Genomic DNA, 20,517 nt, shown 5'->3' with positions numbered 1-20,517 from the left:
TTTGTGACCTCTTTCACACAGCCGGTTATTTGCTGACGGCGTCCAGGCTCGGACATTCATAACCACAGGTAACCTCACTGTGTGTGGCTGCATGTGAACAGTGGCGGCTGCTCAGCCTATTTAAAATAGCAGGCTGGCAGCTGCTAACCAGCTGCAAGAATCTGCTGATTATTGCCCCTGGCATCCGGGGACCGCAAGTAACCAGCCATGCGAATGTGGCTTAAGGGTGGACAGAGGATCTTATAACATTCACATCATTTCCTAAGCACTATGATCTGAGGACTATGGACAGCACTGAAGTGAATCGCATTTTCAGGGAACCGCTCAGGACAAAAGTGCAAGGCCGTGATCCCTATATCACCATCTGGGGAGCTGACCTGAAACAAGCATGTGTACATGGAAAACCCCACACGCCTAGTTCTAGATCACAGACGAGGATTACTGGCTTGCAGCATACATGATATCCCAAGTAAAACCAGACAATGTCAAAGTGTCAGCTTGCAAAACGAAAACTTACTTTTTGTGATAAAATGTAGAATTTGCTCTTCTTTTTGAAAATCCAATTGGAAGAATTTTCAGATCTATGTCATGTTTCCGAGCTCTATTCTTTAAGAAGTTCAACTAAACAGAGAAAGCAAAACATTTTTTTTAAGCATACATGTAAATAAAGCTTGCAAAGGCCTATAACCACAAAACCAGGACAGCTGTACAGAAACATCTCAGCAATCCCACATGGAGTGCTTAAAGGTAAAGTGTGCAAAAACATCCATCACGCTAAAGCCTTGCATGGGTTCAGGCAAAAAGAAATGACTCAATATGGATATTGATTCCAGGCCATATATATGTAAAAATATAGAACATTAGTGCCCCACCAAAAATGAATCATCCAGATAAAGATTTATTCAAAGGTAAGGATAAAAGATGTTATCAGAAAAGTCAACATTTCAGGAGTCAGAGAACCCTCTTCATTACGGGTTTAACCAAATTGTTGAAGTACAGAATATATCAGCAGCTGGTTTACATCGGTGTCATACATTGGCAGCAGTGGGAGGTTTTACATATACTGCCAGTCTAACAGAGTCCTAATGTCTCATTAAAGGGAACCCGTCATAGAAAAATGCTATCACATAGTGGACTTTTCATCCCCAGGTAATAAAAAATAAAGTTAAGCGAAAAAAAAAAAAAAACTTAAACTCAAGCATTTTTTCATGTTAGTTGGACTAGTATTTTTTTTGAACCTCTAACAAATGTACAGTGGGGACAGAAAGTATTCAGACCCCCTTACATTTTTCACTCTTTGTTATATTGCAGCCATTTGCTAAAATCATTTAAGTTTATTTTTTTCCTCATTAATGTACACACAGCACCCCATATTGACAAAAAAAACACAGAATTGACATTTTTGCAGATTTATTAAAAAAGAAAACAGAGTTAGGTACCTGGTAACTCTTTTTCTAAGAAGTCTTCCAGGGCAGCATCCGAGAGATAGGCTCCTCCTCCCTAAAACAGGAAACACATTAGTCCACCATTATAAATTTCACACTCTTACCTGTGTGCCTCAGTTATGTTAAAGCACCGAAGGAATTCCCTGTAAGCTGCAAGCTCCCCCTCTGTACCTGGTTTTTGTTGTTTTAAGGGTGGGAACTAGTGCTGCCCTGGAAGACTTCTTAGAAAAAGAGTTACCAGGTACCTAACTCTGTTTTCTCGAATCGTCTTCCAGGGCAGCATCCGAGAGGATATATCAAGCAATACTTACTAGGGTGGGGTTAGAGACTGGAGCACTTTACGACCAAATGCTTGGTCTTGGTCAGACAGCTGGTCTATGCGGTAGTGCTTAGCGAAAGTACTGAAGCTCGACCATGTCGCTGCCCTGCAGATCTGCTCCGGAGTTGCCCCTGCTTTCTCTGCGGCCGAGGTTGCCCAGGCTCTAGTTGAGTGCGCTCTGATTTCACTAGGTGGAGTGAGATTCTGTGCCTTATAGGTAATCTGTATGGCCATCCTTATCCATCTGCTGATGGTGCTTTTTGAAGCTGGTTTCCCTCTGTTGATTCCTGCATAGAGGATGAAGAGGGAGGTCGTTCTACGCCATTCTTTTGTTCTTTCGAGATACGCTATGAGCGTGTTCCTTACATCAAGTTTGCTGTAAATGTTTCTTTTCCTACTATCCATGGTTGTTGGAAGTGAGGGTATGACGATGTTTTGGGTTCTGTGAAATGTAGAAGAGACCTTGGGTAGAAAGGCCGGATCTGGAGAGAGAATTATCTTGTCCAGATGTATTAGACAGTATGGTTCTATTGAAGATAGAGCTTGGATCTCACTCACTCTTCTGGCGGATACTAAGGCCAGAAGGAGCGCAGTTTTTAACGTGAGGTTTTTGTCTGAGCTGTCCTCGATAGGTTCAAACGGAGGGGAGAGAAAGCCCTTAAGTACTGTGCCCATGTCCCAGGTGGGAGTTTTGTACAATTTGGCTGGTTTGGATCTTTTAAGAGCTATGAGGAATCGTCTTATCAGCGGGTCTTCCGCTAGTCTAGTATCCATGACCGAGGAAAGTGCTGCAACTTGTACTTTCAGGATACTTGGTGATATGTTTTTGTCTGCACCATCTTGTAGGAAGTCCAAAACTATTGGAATTATCCCACCGTTGGAGATTGGTCTGTCTTCGTACCAAGAAACAAATTTTTTCCTTATTTTCTCATAGATGGCTCTCGTTACCGGCTTTCTGCTGTTTAAGATGGTGTTGATTACTCTGTCCGACAGGCCTTTGTTCTGGAGTTTTACCCTCTCAGTAACCAAGCCGAGAGCTTCAAGATTTTGTGGTTCGGATGGTTGACTGGGCCTTGTGACAGTAGATCCGGGCGGTCCGTCAGTGTCAGCTGAGGTTGTATGCTGAGATTTTTTAAATGACTGAACCATGCTCTCTGGGGCCAGTGTGGTGCTATTAGTATTACTGTTGTTTTCTCTGCCTTGATTTTTTGGATTACTTTTGGGATTATGGCAGTTGGAGGGAATGCATAGCACAGATGCCATTTCCAGTTTTGGTTGAAAGCATCCACCCCGCTGTTGCCATCTGTAGGGTCCAGGGAGAAAAATATCAGAGATTTTGCGTTCGCCCTGGAAGCAAATAGGTCTACTTCGGGTATTCCCCACTTCTGGGTGATTTGAGTGAAGGTTGTTTGGTTTAGTGACCATTCCGTGTGTTTTATCGTTTTCCGGCTCAGGAAATCTGCCACTGTATTGTCTGTTCCTTTTAGATGAATACCGGATATCGATCTTATGTTCACTTCTGTCCACAGTAGGATAGATTGTGTCAGTCTCATCAGATTTTGGGATTTTGTGCCCCCTTGTCTGTTTAGGTATGCGACTGTCGTTGCGTTGTCTGATTGTATCTTTACATCCTTCCCTTGTAATGCTGGCTTGAAGGTTTTTAGCGCTTCCCCCACAGCTTTCAGCTCTCTCAAGTTTGAGGAGGCTTGTGCCCATTTGGGTGTCCATTTCCCTTGCGAGAACCGCCCTTCCATGTGGGCTCCCCATCCTAGGGCGCTTGCATCGGTGGTGATGCTGACTGGATTGACTTGAGCCCATCTGCGCCCCTCGATGACCCGAAGTGGGTTGAGCCACCAGTAGAGTGTTTGTTTGACTGTGGCGGGGACGGGAATGGATTTTTCTAGGGATGCTTGCCTGCCATCCCATTGGGACAGAATGTAGTTCTGTAAGGGTCGCATGTGAATTTGTGCCCAGGTGATGGCTGGAATGGAAGACGTCATCAGTCCTAGTACGGACATTCCGTGCCTGATCGTTGTGGAATGGTTCCTTAGCAGGGACGTAATTGCTTGTGTCATTTTTACGTCTTTTTCCTTTGTTAGGAAAATTTTTGACAGTCTGGAGTCCAGCACGTATCCCAGGTACACTACTCTCTGGCTTGGGATCATTTGCGATTTCTCTGCGTTTATTAACCATCCCAGGTTTTGCAGATAGATCATACTCTTGCGCAGGTTGTTTTCTAGGATTGCTGCTGAGTCCGCAAAGAACAGGAGGTCGTCTAAGTATGGTATTATTCCAATACCCTCCTGTCTTAGACCTTTTAGTGCTTCCGCCATTATTTTTGAGAATATTCTTGGAGCCGAGGAGATTCCGAAGGGGAGAGCTGTGTACTGTAGGTGCAGCGTAGCTGCTGGCCCCTGGATTGCGAACCTTAGAAACTTTTGGTGATCCTTCCTTATGGGGACATGTAGGTAGGCATCCTGTAAGTCTAGTGTTGCCATGAATGTCTCCTGCGGTAGGATGTTCCTGATTGAATAGATAGATTCCATTCTGAATCTCTTGTATCTTATTCCTCGGTTGAGTGGTTTGAGGTTTAGTATCAGCCTTAGTTTGCCTGATGGTTTTCTTTTTGCGAAGATGTGTGAGTAGAAGCCCTTTTGTTCCTCCTCTTGGGGAACGTGACAAATCACCTTCTGATCTAATAGTTTCTGTAGGGATTCTAGAAACACCTTTGCTTGATTGCTGTCCTTGGGTAGCATGGTCGCTAAGTATTTGGTTGGGGGGCGGTTGGAGAATTCTATTGCGTAACCATCCGTTATGGTGCGCAGTATGAATTTGTTTTCTGTTATCTCCTCCCATTGGTGGGAGAAAGCCGCCAATCTGCCCCCCACCTGAAGGCAGTCATTGTTTTTTGTTCTTTTGGGTATTAGGCTTGAGGATGAATTCACTTTTGCCTTTCTTGTTTTGTTGACCCCAGTGCTTTTTTGCCCATGGCTTATTGAATTTCTTGAAATGCCGAAAGGGCGCCTTCCCTTGTCTCTTCTTGGTTTGAGGGAACCCCTTATTTTTTGCTGCAGTCCTATCCAGGACTGTTTCTAGTTCGGGACCAAACAGTAGGTCTCCAGTGAATGGTATGCCACATAAACGGTTCTTGGAAGGTGCATCCCCCCCCCAGGATTTTAACCACAGGGCTCTGCGGGCCGAGTTTAGTAGTGCCGTGGTCCTAGAGGATATTCTGACAGTTTCTGCTGAAGCATCTGCCAAGAAAGCTGCCGCTCTAGTTAGTGTGGGGATGGTTTTAATTAGTTCCTCCCTGGGTGTGTCGTTCTCCAATAGATCTTGCAGCTGGGTTAGCCAGATTAGCAAGGTTCGGGCTGTGCAGGTGGAAGCAATAGCCGGATTTAGGTTTGCCGCCCCTGCTTCCCATGCCCTTTTCAGGAGAGCTTCTATTTTCTTGTCCATGGGGTCGCTGAGGGTACCTGCGTCATCAAAAGCCAAGTCCGATTTGTTCGTGATTTTTGCCAGAGAGGCATCCCCCTTGGGGCATTTAGCCCAGGTTTTGGTGTCTGCTTCCGCAAACGGGTATCTGCGTTTGATTGTGGCGGGGATGAAAAGCTTTTTCTCTGGGTCTTCCCATTCCTTTTTGACTATGTCTTTAAGTGTTTGGTGTACCGGGAACGTTCTTGGCTTCTTGGGCTGGAGCCCTTTGTACATTCTGTCATGCATAGTGAGTTCTGCGGTTTTCTGTTCTTTAATGCCTAGAGTGTCAGTGATGGCTTTGAGAAGACTGTCTGTGTCCTCAGAAGGAAAGAAACAGGTTGCAGTCTGTCGTGTCATCTTCCTCCTCTGAGTCTGAACAGATACCGTCTTCTGATTCAGATTGTTCAGATTCATCTGAATCCACCTCTTGTTCTGCCTGTACCTTGTTCTCCCTTGGAATGTGTGTTCCGCTGGTAGATGGGATACTGGCCTGAGCGACACTTGCTGGCGTTTCTAATTTCTCTATAGCTGAGCGTAGTGGTGCCATGGTGCTCTGAATTTCTTTCTTAAAAGAATTGAGCAGGTCTTTCAAAAATCCCTGTGGATTCTTTTGCCACCATTTTGTCTAAGCATTTCTGACACAGGGGCTTTTTCCAATCTGGGGAAAGCCTGTGGCTGCATGAGGCACATGTTTTGCCTTTAGCCTTCCTTTCCTCAGGGGTCTTTGCCTGCAAGCGAGCATAGAGAACAACAAAGAAAAACCCCGTGAGTCAAAGGAACTGCCTGTAGATAGGCAGTAAAGAGGTTAAGACAGAGATAATTCAAGAATATTCTGGCTTACCTTGGAGCTGTCCTGATTTGCAGGATCTGCAGGGCAGGGTGGGGAAGCGTCAGACATGATCAGCCACCAGGATCCTCTGCTTAGAGGCCTTTTTATCTGCTTCCTGCATAAGCTCCGGCCCCGCCCCCGGCTGACCCCGTGCAGGTTGGTGGACACACCTGCACATGCCGCTGTATTGTAGAGTAACTGTGCTGGTAGTGAAGGGTAGCATTGAACAAATTTGCTATTTGTATTCTGTTTTCTCTTTTTTTTTTTTTTTTTTTAAACTTCCCGCCCCTAGGAGTCCCTGCTCTATCTCCGCAGTAGATAGACTACGGGAAAATGGCCGCCAACCCGGAAGCGGAACTTCCTCGGCGCCATCTTGGTACACCCCCGACTTCCTGTAGCGGCCTGTGGCGGCGAGGACGCTGCTGCGCCGCCCGGAGAGCGGCGGATTCGTTTGGGGGGACAGCCGCAGCCACCAGGGACCTAATTTAGAAGGTGCAAACCCCTCCCTGCTAGACCCTCTGCTGCTGAGGATTTCGGCAGCGGTCGGCGGCGGCGGTGGGGGGGGGTTGGGGCGCCCATCTATGCATGTATCCATCCCCCCTGGCGGGCTCCAGATTCTGCGGAAAGCCAGAGGGGGGTGCTTGCGGAAGCATACACAGGCCTAAACAGCGGCATGGGGTGGGGATGACAGAGTCCTCCTGCAGCCTGGGGGGATGATTGCAGACCCCTCAGTAGGGGCGAAATCTCAGGCTTTGAGCAATGTTGCCCAGTGCTGCGCCTGCTCGCCCTCCCAAAGCCCCTTGGGCTGTATGGGATGCTGGCAGGGGGTCTCCTGCAACAAGCACAGAGACAGGTGAAAATAAAATAACAAACGTTCTTGCAGCTCCTGTGGGTCCGGAGGAAACACAAACAACTGAGGCACACAGGTAAGAGTGTGAAATTTATAATGGTGGACTAATGTGTTTCCTGTTTTAGGGAGGAGGAGCCTATCTCTCGGATGCTGCCCTGGAAGACGATTCGAGAAAAACTGAAATATCACATGGTCCTAAGTATTCAGACCCTTTGCTCAGTATTTAGTAGAAGCACCCTTTTGATCTAATACAGCCATGAGTCTTTTTGGGAAAGATGTAACAAGTTTTTCACACCTGGATTTGGGGATCCTCTGCCATTCCTCCTTGCAGATCCTCTCCAGTTCTGTCAGGTTGGATGGTAAACGTTGGTGGACAGCCATTTTTAGGTCTCTCCAGAGATGCTCAATTGGGTTTAAGTCAGGGCTCTGGCTGGGCCATTCAAGAACAGTCAAGGAGTTGTTGTGAAGCCACTCGTTTGTTATTTTAGCTGTGTGCTTAGGGTCATTGTCTTGTTGGAAGGTAAACCTTCGGCCCAGTCTGAGGTCCTGAGCACTTTGGAGAAGGTTTTCGTCCATGATATCCCTGTACTATTGCAACCCGTCGTCCTGTCCCTGCAGCTTAAAAACACCCCCCCACAGCATGATGCTGCCACCATCATGCTTCACTGTTGGGACTGTATTGGACAGGTGATCAGCAGTGCCTGGTTTTCTCCACACATACCGCTTAGAATTAAGGCCAAAACGTTCTATCTTGGTCTCAGACCAAAGAATCTTATTTCTCACCATCTTGGAGTCCTTCAGGTTTTTTCTAGCAAACTCCATGTAGGCTTTCATGTGTCTTGCACTGAGGAGAAGCTTCCGTCGGGCCACTCTGCCATAAAGCCCTGACTGGTGGAGGGCTGCAATGATGGTTGACTTTCTACAACTTTCTCCCATCTCCTGACTGCATCTCTGCAGCTCTGCCACAGTGATCTTTGGATTCTTCTTTTCCTCTCTCACCAAGGCTCTTTTCCCCCCGATAGCTCAGTTTGGTCGGACGGCCAGCTCTAGGAAGGGTTCTGGTCCTCCCAAACGTCTTCCATTTAAGGGTTATGGAGGCCACTGTGCTCTTAGGAACCTTACGTGCAGCAGATATTTTTTTGAAACCTTGGCCAGATCTGTGCCTTGCCACAATTTTGTCTCTGAGCTTCAGGCAGTTCCTTTGACCTCATGATTCTCATTTGCTCTGACATGCACTGTGAGCTGTAAGGTCTTATATAGACAGGTGTTTGGCTTTCCTAATCAAGTCCAATCAGTATAATCAAACACAGCTGGAGTCAAATGAAGGCGTAGAACCATCTCAAGGATGATCAGAAGAAATGGACATTGTTTGCATTCAGGGTAATGCACCCACACAAATGTCAGACTGGGAGCAGCAGCTGTGCCCGTGCAGCCACTGCATTCCAATTGACATGAATAGGACTGCCTGCATGGAGATGCTTGGAACACTTGGGCATCTCCATGGGGGTAAACAAGGCCCTTCCTGGTCATACACTTCAGTACGCTCCATGTGAACGGGTCTTTTACAAACTCTAAAAGCTGTACAGGGAAAAATTATAAACTCCGATTTTGCTTTTTGTTTTTTTTTTACAGTTTGGTACACTTTCAAATCTTCACAAAAAGGTGCAATTTAAAAATGCACAAATATTTATTTATTAACTCAAAAATACAGTGTAAACTTTTATATCAAGTAGGAATTTATTGTGAATTTTGTCATGTATGTATACACTAATAATGATTTTAGTGTATTTTTAGTGAAAATAGAGATTTGATGAACATTTGTGAAACTATCGCGGGGGGCTAAAAAAAAAAAAAAAAAAAAAAAAAAAAAATCAATAGCACATTTTTTAAAATCTTTCTCAATGCACTTTAAGAACATATATGGTTTGGGGAGTCTTTTACAAACTTAAAGCAAAATATGGTAACCGCCAGATTTTTTGAGTAAATTTTTTTCACTTACAGTTTTGCACACCTTCAATTTTCACCATTTCACAAAAAGGTGCAATTTAAAATGTAAAAATATGTGTTACTTATTAAATCAATACATTTTTAGCTTTTATGCTTAGTAGGAATTTAGCAAGAATTGTGAAAATTTTGCTATGCATGTACCCGCTAAAAGATTTAAGTGTACTTTTGTTTTGATAAACATTTGCACAAACATCACAGGAACTAAAAAAACAAACCAGTATCACCTTCCTTTTATTCTATTAGTCCTAAGCTTTCATAAAATATATGGTTGGGGGGTCTTTCACAAACTCAGCTGTAAAGGACAAATAGAAAAGCAATGGAAACATTTCAAAAATGGTCTGGCCATCTGAGTTTAAAAGTGGAGCGCAGGGCCTGGCAGCAAAAGGGTTAAAGAGTCACCTATAGAAAATTTGGGGTACTGAAATTTGCCTTTATTTCAGAGGTGCAGAAAAAAAAAAAAAAGTGGTGCATGCCATTTTTTTTCAGCGCACCCCTGACAAGGTAGGAGGCATTTTGCCTTGTCTAGCGGAGGGACTGTGCTGGAATAGCCGCCCAATGCAGTTTTACCACACCTAATGTAAATGGGCCCCAAGTGAATTTTTTGCTGAAAATTTGTATTTTATAAACCATTGTGCTAATATTATGTGGCATAAATGGGGCAGCACAGTGGTGTAGTGGATAGCACTTTCGCCTAGCAGTAAGAAGGGTCGCTGGTTTGAATCCCAACCACGACACTACCTGCCTGGAGTTTGCATGTTCTTCCTGTGCCTGTGTGGGTTTCCTCCGGGTACTCCGGTTTCCTCCCACACTCTAAAGACATGCTGGTAGGTTAATTGGATTCTGTCTAAATTGGCCCTCAAGGAGCTTACAGTCTAAGGTTCCTAACTCACATTCGAGTTAGGGACCTTAGACTGTAAGCTCCTTGAGGGTAGGGACTGATGTGAATGTACAATATATATATGTAAAGCACTGCGTAAATTGACTGCGCTATATAAGTACCTGAAAATAAATAAAAAACTGGAACCAACACAATTTTATTTCTTCAGTGTGTCTGCTGTCAGAAAATATTTGGGGGGGGGGGTCTTAAAGTGATTGTAAAATGTTATAAAAAAAACAAAAAAAAAAAAAACAAAAAAAACCAAACATGCCTATACTTACCTGCTCTGTAATGGTTTTTGCACAAAGCAGCCCGATCCTCTTCTTCTGGAGGTCCCCAGCCGGCACCCTAGGCCCCTCCTCTTCATCGGGTGCTCCCACAAAAAGCTACTTTCCATGGGGACACCTGTGCGGGCTCGCTCCTGAGTCCTGCTGCTGTGCCCATTGACTTTTGACTGACAGCAGCGGGGGCCAATGGCTCCTAATGCTATCAAACTATCCAATGAGGAGGGCGACAGCGGATGAAGCAGCTGCGCTTGTGCACACTGGATCGGGCTCAGGAAAATAAAAAAAAAAAAAAAAAAAGGGGGGGGGGGGGAGCTGCAGCACAGAAGGTTTTTCACCTTAAAGTGTTACTAAACCCACAACAGTAAAATCTGTCTGTATATGCAGCATACTCAGTGTGGAACTTAAGGGGTTAATCCTCTGCATTGTGTAAAAAGGCACTTTGATCCTGTATGCACAGATCCTCCCCCTCTTGCAGGGTCACTCGGGGCAAGGCCAGATAAGACCCAGTCAGAGTAGTCCCCTTGCACATGCTCAGTTTGGTCTCTATTGCTGTAGAGAATATTGCCTTGTTGAGCTGAGCTTTTCAGGTCACATGGTAATGACATCACACATGTGGGCGTGTATACAGATCCTAAATGACAGCCCAGTCCCTCCCTCCTCCATGCCCAGTAACTAAAAAATAACACAATGGGTGGGATGTCACATCTTGATTGATGGAAGATCTGCCTCCCATAACAACATGAGAACACAGGCTATAGTGAAAATCTCCTCCTACCTGAACATTCAACACTCGGGCAAACCCTGCAGTTTATCACGTGACCGTGGTATACAGATCAGCCAAAAAGGTATTGTAAGCTCTAACCAGCAGGGCCCTCTGATCCCTCCTGTATTGAATTGTATTGTAACTGACTGTCTGCCCCCATGTTGTAAAGTGCTGCGCAAACTGTTGGCACTATATAAATCCTGTATAATAATAATAGGCTTAATTTCAATGTAAAAATAAAATTTATAAGCTGTGGGCACTGTGGGAGGGCAGATGAACTATTTTCATATTACTGGGTTTAGTAACACTTGAATGCATAGAATGCATTAAGGTGAAAAATCTTAAGGCTTTACAACCACAAATCTGCAGCACTAAAATTATATTTTTAAACATGTGTGCAAAAAAACTTCAAAAGCAGCCTGGCAGCGAAAGGATTAAATGCTAATTGGAATCATTAATTGCTCCCACAATGTACGTACATATTTACTAGTTGTGTTTCGTGGCAACGTTGAATCTCTTAAACAGCAATCTGACACCCTTCCGGCATCTTCCAGAAAACGATAATCTGATGTGTGAAAAAACAGAGGACCTTACAATACAAGAAATACACATGGCAGTTTATAGTCCCCCTTCATCAGTCATGGAAAATGTCTCTCAAACCTGACCCTGGCAGCTCTCCATTCTGTCCTCAGAGAAAAAAATATGAGTGGAGGAATGTTCACGGAATAGAAAACTCTCAATTTATGAAGTTGCGTTGGTGAAATTTGCATTTGTTTCTGTCATATAGAGGGTGTGAATTTTTGTGGGGCATATTTAGTTTTTTGCATTACTTTGTAATTGTTCTTTTTTGGATGTATTTGATACATTTTACGTTTACTAAAACTGTAGCACACAGACTGTAAATTATGCTGTGCATAGTAACCAGCTTCTAGGTTTTATTGTCATTAAGGACCAGTGTCCTTATGCACCAGTGTGAACGTTAAGGCCCGGTTCACATTGGTGCAAAACGCGCATTACAGGTCACTCCCCATTAAGTGCAATGGAACCGTTCTAATAGGAGTGACTTGAGTTGCACAAACTTAGAAAACGGTTCCTTCACTACTTTTGGTGCGATTTCAGCACAACTCGCATTGACTTCTGTTAGACCCCTTTCACACTGGGGCGGTGCGGGCATTAGCGACGCTTTACCGCTGTTATACCGGCGCTTTTCGGCCGCTAACGGGGCACTTTTAGCCCCTGCTAGAGGCCAAATAAAGAGTTAAAAGCACCCGCAATGCAGCGCTTTGGCAGCACTGCCCATTGATTTCAATGGCAGGGGCGGTTTAGGAGCGGCGCTCCCGCACCGCCCCAAAGATGCTGCTTGCAGGACTTTTTTTCCCGTCCTGCAAGCGTACCGCCCAAGTGTGAAAGCACTCGGGCTTTCACACTGGGGAGGCTTGAGAGGCGCTTTTCAGGCACTATTTTTAGCACTAAAAGGCCTGAAAAGTGCCCCAGTGTGAAAGAGGTCTTAACCACTTCAACCCCGGAAGAATTTACCCCCTTCCTGACCAGAGCACTTTTTGCGATTCGGCACTGCGTCGCTTTAACTCACAATTGCGCAGTCGTGCGACGCGGCTCCCAAACAAAATTGACGTCCTTTTTTTTCCCACAAATAGAGCTTTCTTTTGGTGGTATTTGATCACCTCTGCGGTTTTTATTTTTTGCGCTATAAACAAAAATAGAGCAACAATTTTGAAAAAAAAAAAAAAAAAAAACGCATTTTTTACTATTTGCTATAATAAATATCCCCCCCCAAAAAAACAAATTTTTTCCTCAGTTTAGGCCAATACGTATTCTTCTATATATTTTTGTAAAAAAAAAAAAAAAAAAAAATCGCAATAAGCGATTATTGATCGGTTTGCGCAAAAGTTATAGCGTTTACAAAATAGGGGATAGTTTTATGGCATTTTTATTAATTATTATTATTTTTTAAATGGCAGCAATCAGCGATTTTTATCATGACTGCGACATTTTTTACAGCAATCAGTGCTATAAAAATGCACTGATTCCGGTGTAAATGACACTGGCAGTGAAGGGGTTAACCACTAGGGGGCGGGGAGGGGTTAAATCAGTACTAGGGAGTGTTTTCTAACTTTAGGGGGATGGGCTGTGTGTGACGTCACTGATCTCTGCTCCGATGACAGGGAGCAGAGATCGAGTCACACTGTCACTAGGCAGAATGGGGAGATGCCGTTTACATCATCATCTCCCCGTTTTTCCTCCCCGTGAGGCAATCGCGGGTATCCCCGCGGCGATCGAGTCCGCGGGACCCGCGACCCGACTCACGGAGCTTTCCCCCTGGCGGTGCGCGCTGGCCGCCTCTTAAAGGGCAACTTACAGGTACGTGATTTTGCTTGTACAAGCCCTTCTACCGCAGTATATCTGTGTGAGGCGGTCGGCAAGCGGTTAAAGAAGTTGTACCGAAGTCACAGCAGTACAAATCGGGCCTAAGTGAACAAACTGAAGTTAGAAGCTGACTGGTTACCAAGTGTCTAAACCAACAAACACGTGATAGGAGACATGGGGTAGAAAATTATAAGCAGATTAGACTTCAGCTTCAAGGCTGGGTTCACACTAGTGCAAATTGGAAGTTTCTCCGCATCCAATTCGCATGTCAGGAGATTGTGACGGACTCTCCATGGAGCCGGTTCACACATCTCCGAAGCAGCTCAGGTGTGAATTGCACAGGAGTCCTGTGTATTTTCTGGTCTGTTCCAGGTCCGAATTCATCCAAAAATTCAGGCTGAAATCAGACCCGAAACGATGAACGAGGACGCACCGGACCCCTGCTGAGAGGTGCTCCGTGCTGCAGTGTGGACCCAGCCTTAATGTTCCCAGTGTTACCTATAGACCCCCTTCCTAACTCAACAAAATAATGAACATGCTGATACACTGAAAACAACTAAATGCAGACTGGCTGCTATAAAGCCCCTCCTCTGTCTGCACTGTGATAACTTGTCATTCTGTCCAGGTATAGATGTCATCACTCACCGCTCAGCAGGTCTATGTCACCGAATTTATTTAGGGGCACAAAAGCAGTCTTGTCTCGGACTCCGTTGCACGCAGACTCCACTTTGTGTTTCTTTACACAGGGTAAGCTGCAGGAAGGAAAAGAATCAGTAAATGTTGTGCAGACGGAAGAAGTTCGCGCTTCAGGGCTTATTCACACATGCAGCTATACTGTCGACCCTCTGAAAAGTGACCTGCGGTGGATCGCTTTCCAGAGGGCATTTGACAATTAGTGAGGAGCCAATGTGTCACTTCCTCACCGTCTGCTTTAACCCTCAAAATGTGAAAACTACCACGCTGCAAATGTGTGTATTGCATGTGGTTGCAGGGCAGCTGCAATGCAGCCCAAAGCGCTTGAATGGGTCGCTCGCATTTGGCAGCAATATTGCATACCAGAAGTGACATGCTTTTTCATTTGTGCTGCAAAGCATTGTGGTCACAGAGCTGCACGATTCTGGCTAAAATGAGAATCACGATTTTTTTTGCTTAGAAGATAGATCACGATTCTCGCGGCGTAACATTATCTTCCACATTAAAACCGAAAAAAAAAAAAATTGGGCTAACTTTACTGTTTCGTTTTTTTTAATTGAAGTGAATTTCTTCCCAAAAAATTGCATCTGAAAGATGACATAAAATATCGCAGCAATTGCCATTTTATTCCCTAGGGTCTCTGCTAAAAATATATAATGCTTGGGGGGTTCCAAGTAATTTTCTAGCAAAAAATATTGATTTTAACTTAAGAAACACGTGTCAGAAAAAGATTTAGACTTTAAGTGGTTAAACTTCCTGCATTTACACATTGTGAAAAACTTGGCAGACTGCCTGGATTTTTTTTTTTCCACACAGAAGTTTATCCCTTTGATCTAAGAAGGAAGAGTTAGGCCCCTTTCACACATGCGGACCGTATGTCCGTATTTCATCCATCCGTTTTCGGATGAAATACGGACATACATGCATCCCTATGGGATAGCGGGTGTCAGCGGATGTACATCCGCAAACACCCGATGTCATCCGGCTCCGCTCTCGTCCGATTCTGCGGACGGAAGAAAATCCTATTTTTCTATCCGTCTGCAGAGCGGATCGGAGGAACACGGACAGACGGTCCGTGTTCCTCCGATCCCCCATAGGGGAGAGCGGAGATCTGACGGGGCGGTCCCTGCACAGTGTGCGGGTCCCGCCCTGTCATCCGCCGGCTCAGCTGGGGAAAACGGAGCAATCCCCGCTGAGCAGCGGATGTTCACGGGGCGGATCAACACGGATCCGTCCCGTGTGAAAGGGGCCTTAGTTACAATGTTTCATGTTAAAAACTTGGCAGACTGCCCGAATGTTTTCTTTTGACAGCTGAGTGAACAGAAAAGTCTCTCCACTTGTTATATGAAAGAATGGGCAAACTCTGCAATAGAGATCGTCAGGGGGGTTGAATCGAGATCACGATTTTTTTAATGCTTAATTGTGCAGCCCTATGGTCACCTTCTGCTTACAAGCTTTGAGCAGTTGCATGCCCTAGCTTATGTGGGTGGTCAGGGGCGGTAAAACCACAGCTAAACCGCCTGGTTTCACCGCTCCCCCCCAGCTGCCTGTGTGAACAAACCCTTAGAGACGGCAATACGGTCAGCTTACCTGCATGAGTACTTCATACAGCGGGGGCATTTATACTTCGCTTCTGCACTTCCACAGGTCTCACAGCTACAGGGGAGAGAAGATCGGTCAGAACAGTCCACAGAAGTTTGCTACGGCACCAATATCAGCAACCCACCCCACAAACTCTTAAAATAGAGCCCCACCCAAAAGGGGAAGCTCCGCTTATTTGCCCCCTCCGCTGCCACATTTGGCACCTTTCGGGGGGGAGCGGGTACCTGGTTTTGACAGGTACCCGCTGCCACTTCCAGCTGACTTTGCCGCAGTGAACTCATCCGGAAGTTCACCGGAATGGTGAAATACATTGAGCTTGTGTGCACTGAAATTCATTTTAGGGTATTTTGTTTTTTCACACCAAATCACGGTCCGCACCACAGGACAGGTGAACAAGCTGCCCTTACGAGGGCCAACAAATCGTTAAAAGAGAGGTAAGGGTTTTTTTTTTCCCTCCATTATACTTACCTAGGTGGATGCAGCATAGGACCGATGCTGCATCTGTCTCCCGGGCTTCTCTACAGTGAGAACCGAGTGATCAAACACCGACGATGGCTCAGTTCTCTCAGCTCCCCAAGCAGAGAGTTGCTGACTGTCAATCAGCATCTCTCCTGCTCTGCTCCTCCACGATCACTGGAGCGGCTCGCTGAGGGTGCCATCAGTACAGGCACCTGGCGGATCCAGACTTCATTGTTGGGATGATGCGGTGCCTGGACTGATTGCTGCAAAGTCAGCAGAGAGCGAACTTCAGACCTCTCTGCTGAAAATGGGTCACAGTCACAAGGAGTACAAAACGAATTGCATTCCTGTGACCCTTTGGAGAAGTACAGAAGTACAGCCAAAGGAGCTCAGACTGGACTTCTGCAGCGCATTTGTCGGCACCGAAGTGCAGCGCGGTTTGGTGCAGTGCGTTCTGCAAAAGAAAAAGAAGGAGTGCTTGCACTACCATTAGTTTTTCCGTGTTTTGCAACCCATTCAGATGAATGCAATACCAGACAGCGCAGGAAACGAACAGTGTGAACCGGCCCTGAAAATATCCATTTAACCTCTTCAGCTCCGGAAGGTTCACCCCCTTCATGACCAGGCCATTTTTTGCAATAAGGCACTGCGTTACTTTAACTGCCATTTGTGCGGTCGTGCAACGCTGTACCCAAATACAATTGATGTCCTTTTTTTCCTACAAATAGAGCTTTCTTTTGGTGGTATTTGATCACCTCTGAGGTTTTTATTGTTTTTGCGCTATTAACAAAAAAAAAAAAAGGGGAGCAACAATTTTGAAAAACTAAATAAATATTTTTTTACTTTCTTGCTATAATAAATATCCAATAAAAAAAAAAAAAAAAAAAAACTGTAAAAACAAAATTTCTTCATCGGTTTAGGACAATATGTATTCTGCTACATGTTTTTTGGTAAAAAAAAATCCCAATAAGCGTATATTGATTGGTTTGCGCAAAAGTTATAGTATCTACAAACTATAGGATAGATTTATGGAATTTTTGTATTCATTTTTTTTACTAGTAATAGCAGCAGTGATTTTTAGCGGGACTGCGACATTGCGGTGGAGAAATCTGACACTAAGGCCCCTTTCACACGGAGGCGCTTGTAAACTGCCAGGAAATCACTGAGCACTTTTGAAGAGCTTTTCAGGAGCTTTTTAGGCGCTTTCCATTCATTTCAATGGAGAGGGGCGTTTTTTCACCACCCTGCCAGCGCACTGCCCCAGTGTGAAAGCATTCATTGATTTAAATGGAAATAGGTTTTCGTGAGCTTTTCAGGCGCTTTTTTTAGCGTGAAGGCGCCTGAAAAGCGCCTCAGTGTGAAAGGGGTCTAAGTGACACTTTTTGGAGATCAGTGACACCAATACAGTAATCGGTGCTAAAAAAAAAAAAAAAAAAACACAAAAAAAACAAAAAAAAAAAAAAACAAAAAAAAACACTGTCACTGTACTGATACTGGCAGGGAAGGGGTTAACATCAGGGGTGATCAATAGGGTTAAATGTGCTCTAAGGGGGTGCTTTCTAACTGTGTGGGGGAGGTGCTTTGACTGGGGGAAGCTTAGCAGAAACAAATGATCCCCATCTTCCCCCCTCACAGAACAGCAACCTGCCTTGTTTACATAGGCAGACCGCCGTTCTGCTTCTCTCGGTAACGATCGCCAGGGAACATTCGGTCTGCCGAACCCGCTGATTGGCTCCCGCTGTGTCCAATCAGAGCTGGGAGCGGGTTGCCGGGGGGCGCAATTGCGCGCCCCAGACACCGGAATCATGTACAGGTATGTGATTTCACGCTGAAGGGCTGTTCTGCCACAGTATATGTACGCGGGGCGGTCCGGAAGCAGTTAATATACAATTGCGCAAATATTGTGTGACATTAAAAAAAAAAAAAAAAATCACAGCCACCATCTCTTTATTCTACAGGTTCTCTTCTTTCAGAAAATATAGAGCAATCTTCTAACCAAAACTACACATTTTAGGGGAAATAAATGCATTTGCTCCAGCAGTGAAAGGGTTAAAGCCCCTCCTGTACCATCAACATGCTGCATTGTACAGTTTATAATCCGAGGACTTCATTACTTTACATCACAGACCCCAGTCAGCATTTTCAGGGGTGACTCATTCGGCAGAGTGTATAGAAACCCCCTCAATATATGATGGTACAGCCCAGCTCAGTGCCCCTCACCTGCACAGGGATATCTTCCTCTTGGGTTGCAAAGACACCTCCGGCTCCCCATCCAGCCCCTGAGCCTCGGGCAGCAGCAGAGAGTCCATGGCAGCTCTCTAGAGCACACGTGGGAACCACTTCCGGTGTTAGCAAGATAGGCTGGTGCCATAGAAACAGGAAGGAGTGGCGGCCATGTTGGGTGTGGCGGAACTTGTCATTCGGGGGGCCATGTTGTGGATGGCAAAGGATTTTTTTTTTAGCTTATAGCTGGAAAAGGGGTAAAAAAAAACTTGCAAAAAAAAGAAGAAAAAAATGTATATGAATACAAATATATGAATGCATAGAGAGGAGATTAATTTTTAAATGGATTCATTCATATATATATATATATATATATATATATATATATATATATATATATATATATATATATATATAATAAATACTGTATATATTTTTTGTTATTATTCATTTATATGAACGTAGAGCTGAATCATGCAGGTATCTAAAATGCTGAATTTAGATTGCATACAGAGTATAGTTTTGTACACATTTAAACACCATAGGAAACAATGGGGCCGTACACATAGCAGCGTCTACAAATGAAAATGTGTGCCATACAAAAAACCAAAAAGGACGCAGCTGCATCCAGGGCCGTACACACAATGTATTGTCTTTACACACACATGAACCACTTGCCTACCAGGCACTTATTTATTAGTTTTATTTATTTCAGGTACTTATATAGCGCTGTCAATTTACGCAGCACTTTACATATACATTGTACATTCACATCAGTCCCTACCCTCAAGGAGCTTACAATCTAAGGTCCCTAACACACATTCATACATACTAGGGACAATTTTTAGACAGGATCCAATTAACCTATCACTTACACCCCCTTCATGCCCAAGTCATTTTTCAGCTTTCAGTGCTGTCACACTTTGAATGACAATTGCGTGGTCATGCGACACTGTACCCAAACAAATTTTTTATCATTTTCTTCACACAAATAGAGCTTATTTTTTACAAAAAAAAAGACCAAAAAGTTTGAAAAAAAAATGTTTTTTCCTTTTTTTCTGTCAGTAAATTTTGTAACTAAGTGATTTTTCGCCTTCACTGATGTGCGCTGATGAGGTGGCACTGATGGGCACTGATAGGCTGAACTGTTGGGCATTTGATGAGGCGGCACTTATGGGCACTGATTAGGTGGCACTAATGAGGAGGCACTAATATGCTGCACTGATAGGTGGCACAGATATGTGGCACTGATGAGCACTGATAGGTGGCACTGATGGGCATTAATAGGCGGCACTGGTGGGCACTGATAGGCGGCACGGATAGACGGTATTGATGGGCACTGATGGGCATTGATAGGTGGCACTGATGGGTAACACTGATGGGTATTGATTGACAGCAGTGATGGGCATTGATGGGCAGCACTGATAGGTGGCACTGATTGCCAGCACTGACTGACATCGCTAATGGGCACTGATTGGTGGCACTTGTGGGCAGTGGTGGGCACTGATTGCTGCCACTGGTGGGCACTGATAGCTGGCATTGGTGGGCAATGGTGGGCACTGATTGGTGACACTGTATTGCACTATTGTAATCAGGGCACTGCTGATCAGTGCCCTGATTACATTCCTACATGTCCCCCTATGAGGAGATGCGGCTGATCGGCTCTCCTCTCCTCACACTCTGTCAGTGTGAGGCGAGATGAGCCGATTACCGGCAATTCCTAGTTTACATGTGAAAGGCCGTGATTGGACACAGCTGTTCACATGGTTAAAGAGCCGCGGACGTGGCTCTTTACAGAGATCAGGGTCGTGCTGTGTCCTAGCAACACGGCGCGGCCGCGATCACCGCGCTGCGCGCCCCCGCAGGCACGCGAGAGTGGCCGTTCTGGTTCGCTGTCATATTACGCCTTCCCAGAAGAGTTGAAGCTGTTATAGCTGCAAAGGGTGGGCCAACTCAATATTGAACCCTACGGACTAAGACTGGGATGTCATTAAAGTTCATGTGCGTGTAAAGGCAGGTGTCCCAATACTTTTGGTAATATAGTGTATGTTATGTACACCTGTAAACACTTGTATGTGTACACACAGAAAGCTATTCGAAGAATTATACGCATCTAAACACTGTTTGGCCCCTTTCACACGGGCTGTCCGGTCAGGTCTGCCTGTCAGTTTTTCAAGTGGACCTGATCAGACCCTCCAGTCTCCTATATGGAGTGGCAGATGTCAGTGGACACATGCCTGCTAACACCTGCCGCCATCCAATCTGATCCTGTCCGCCAAAAACAGACGGATGGTGGTCTTA

The 20,517-nt window shown here is 45.0% G+C and overlaps 1 protein-coding gene across 2 annotated transcripts in view; it reads right to left on the bottom strand.

Moving 5' to 3' along the window:
* The window catches only part of ZNHIT6 (zinc finger HIT-type containing 6), a 59,182-nt gene extending 40,812 nt beyond the window's left edge, over positions 1-18,370 (bottom strand). For both annotated transcript variants that reach the window (XM_073593603.1, XM_073593604.1), the window contains exons 1-5: positions 18,214-18,370; positions 15,523-15,588; positions 13,885-13,991; positions 11,334-11,419; positions 518-621 (exon numbers count right to left, since the gene is read on the bottom strand). In XM_073593603.1, the coding sequence (XP_073449704.1) occupies positions 518-621; positions 11,334-11,419; positions 13,885-13,991; positions 15,523-15,588; positions 18,214-18,302 (452 nt within the window). In that variant the 5' untranslated portion in view covers positions 18,303-18,370. The remainder of the gene's footprint in view (positions 1-517; positions 622-11,333; positions 11,420-13,884; positions 13,992-15,522; positions 15,589-18,213) is intronic.
* Positions 18,371-20,517: the final 2,147 nt, after the last annotated feature.

The sequence above is a fragment of the Aquarana catesbeiana genome, linkage group LG07 (assembly GCF_042186555.1).
Source record: "Aquarana catesbeiana isolate 2022-GZ linkage group LG07, ASM4218655v1, whole genome shotgun sequence".
Taxonomy (NCBI): domain Eukaryota; kingdom Metazoa; phylum Chordata; class Amphibia; order Anura; family Ranidae; genus Aquarana; species Aquarana catesbeiana.
The sequence above is the reverse complement of the archived record's forward strand: the minus strand, read 5'-3'. Positions and strand labels throughout refer to the sequence as shown.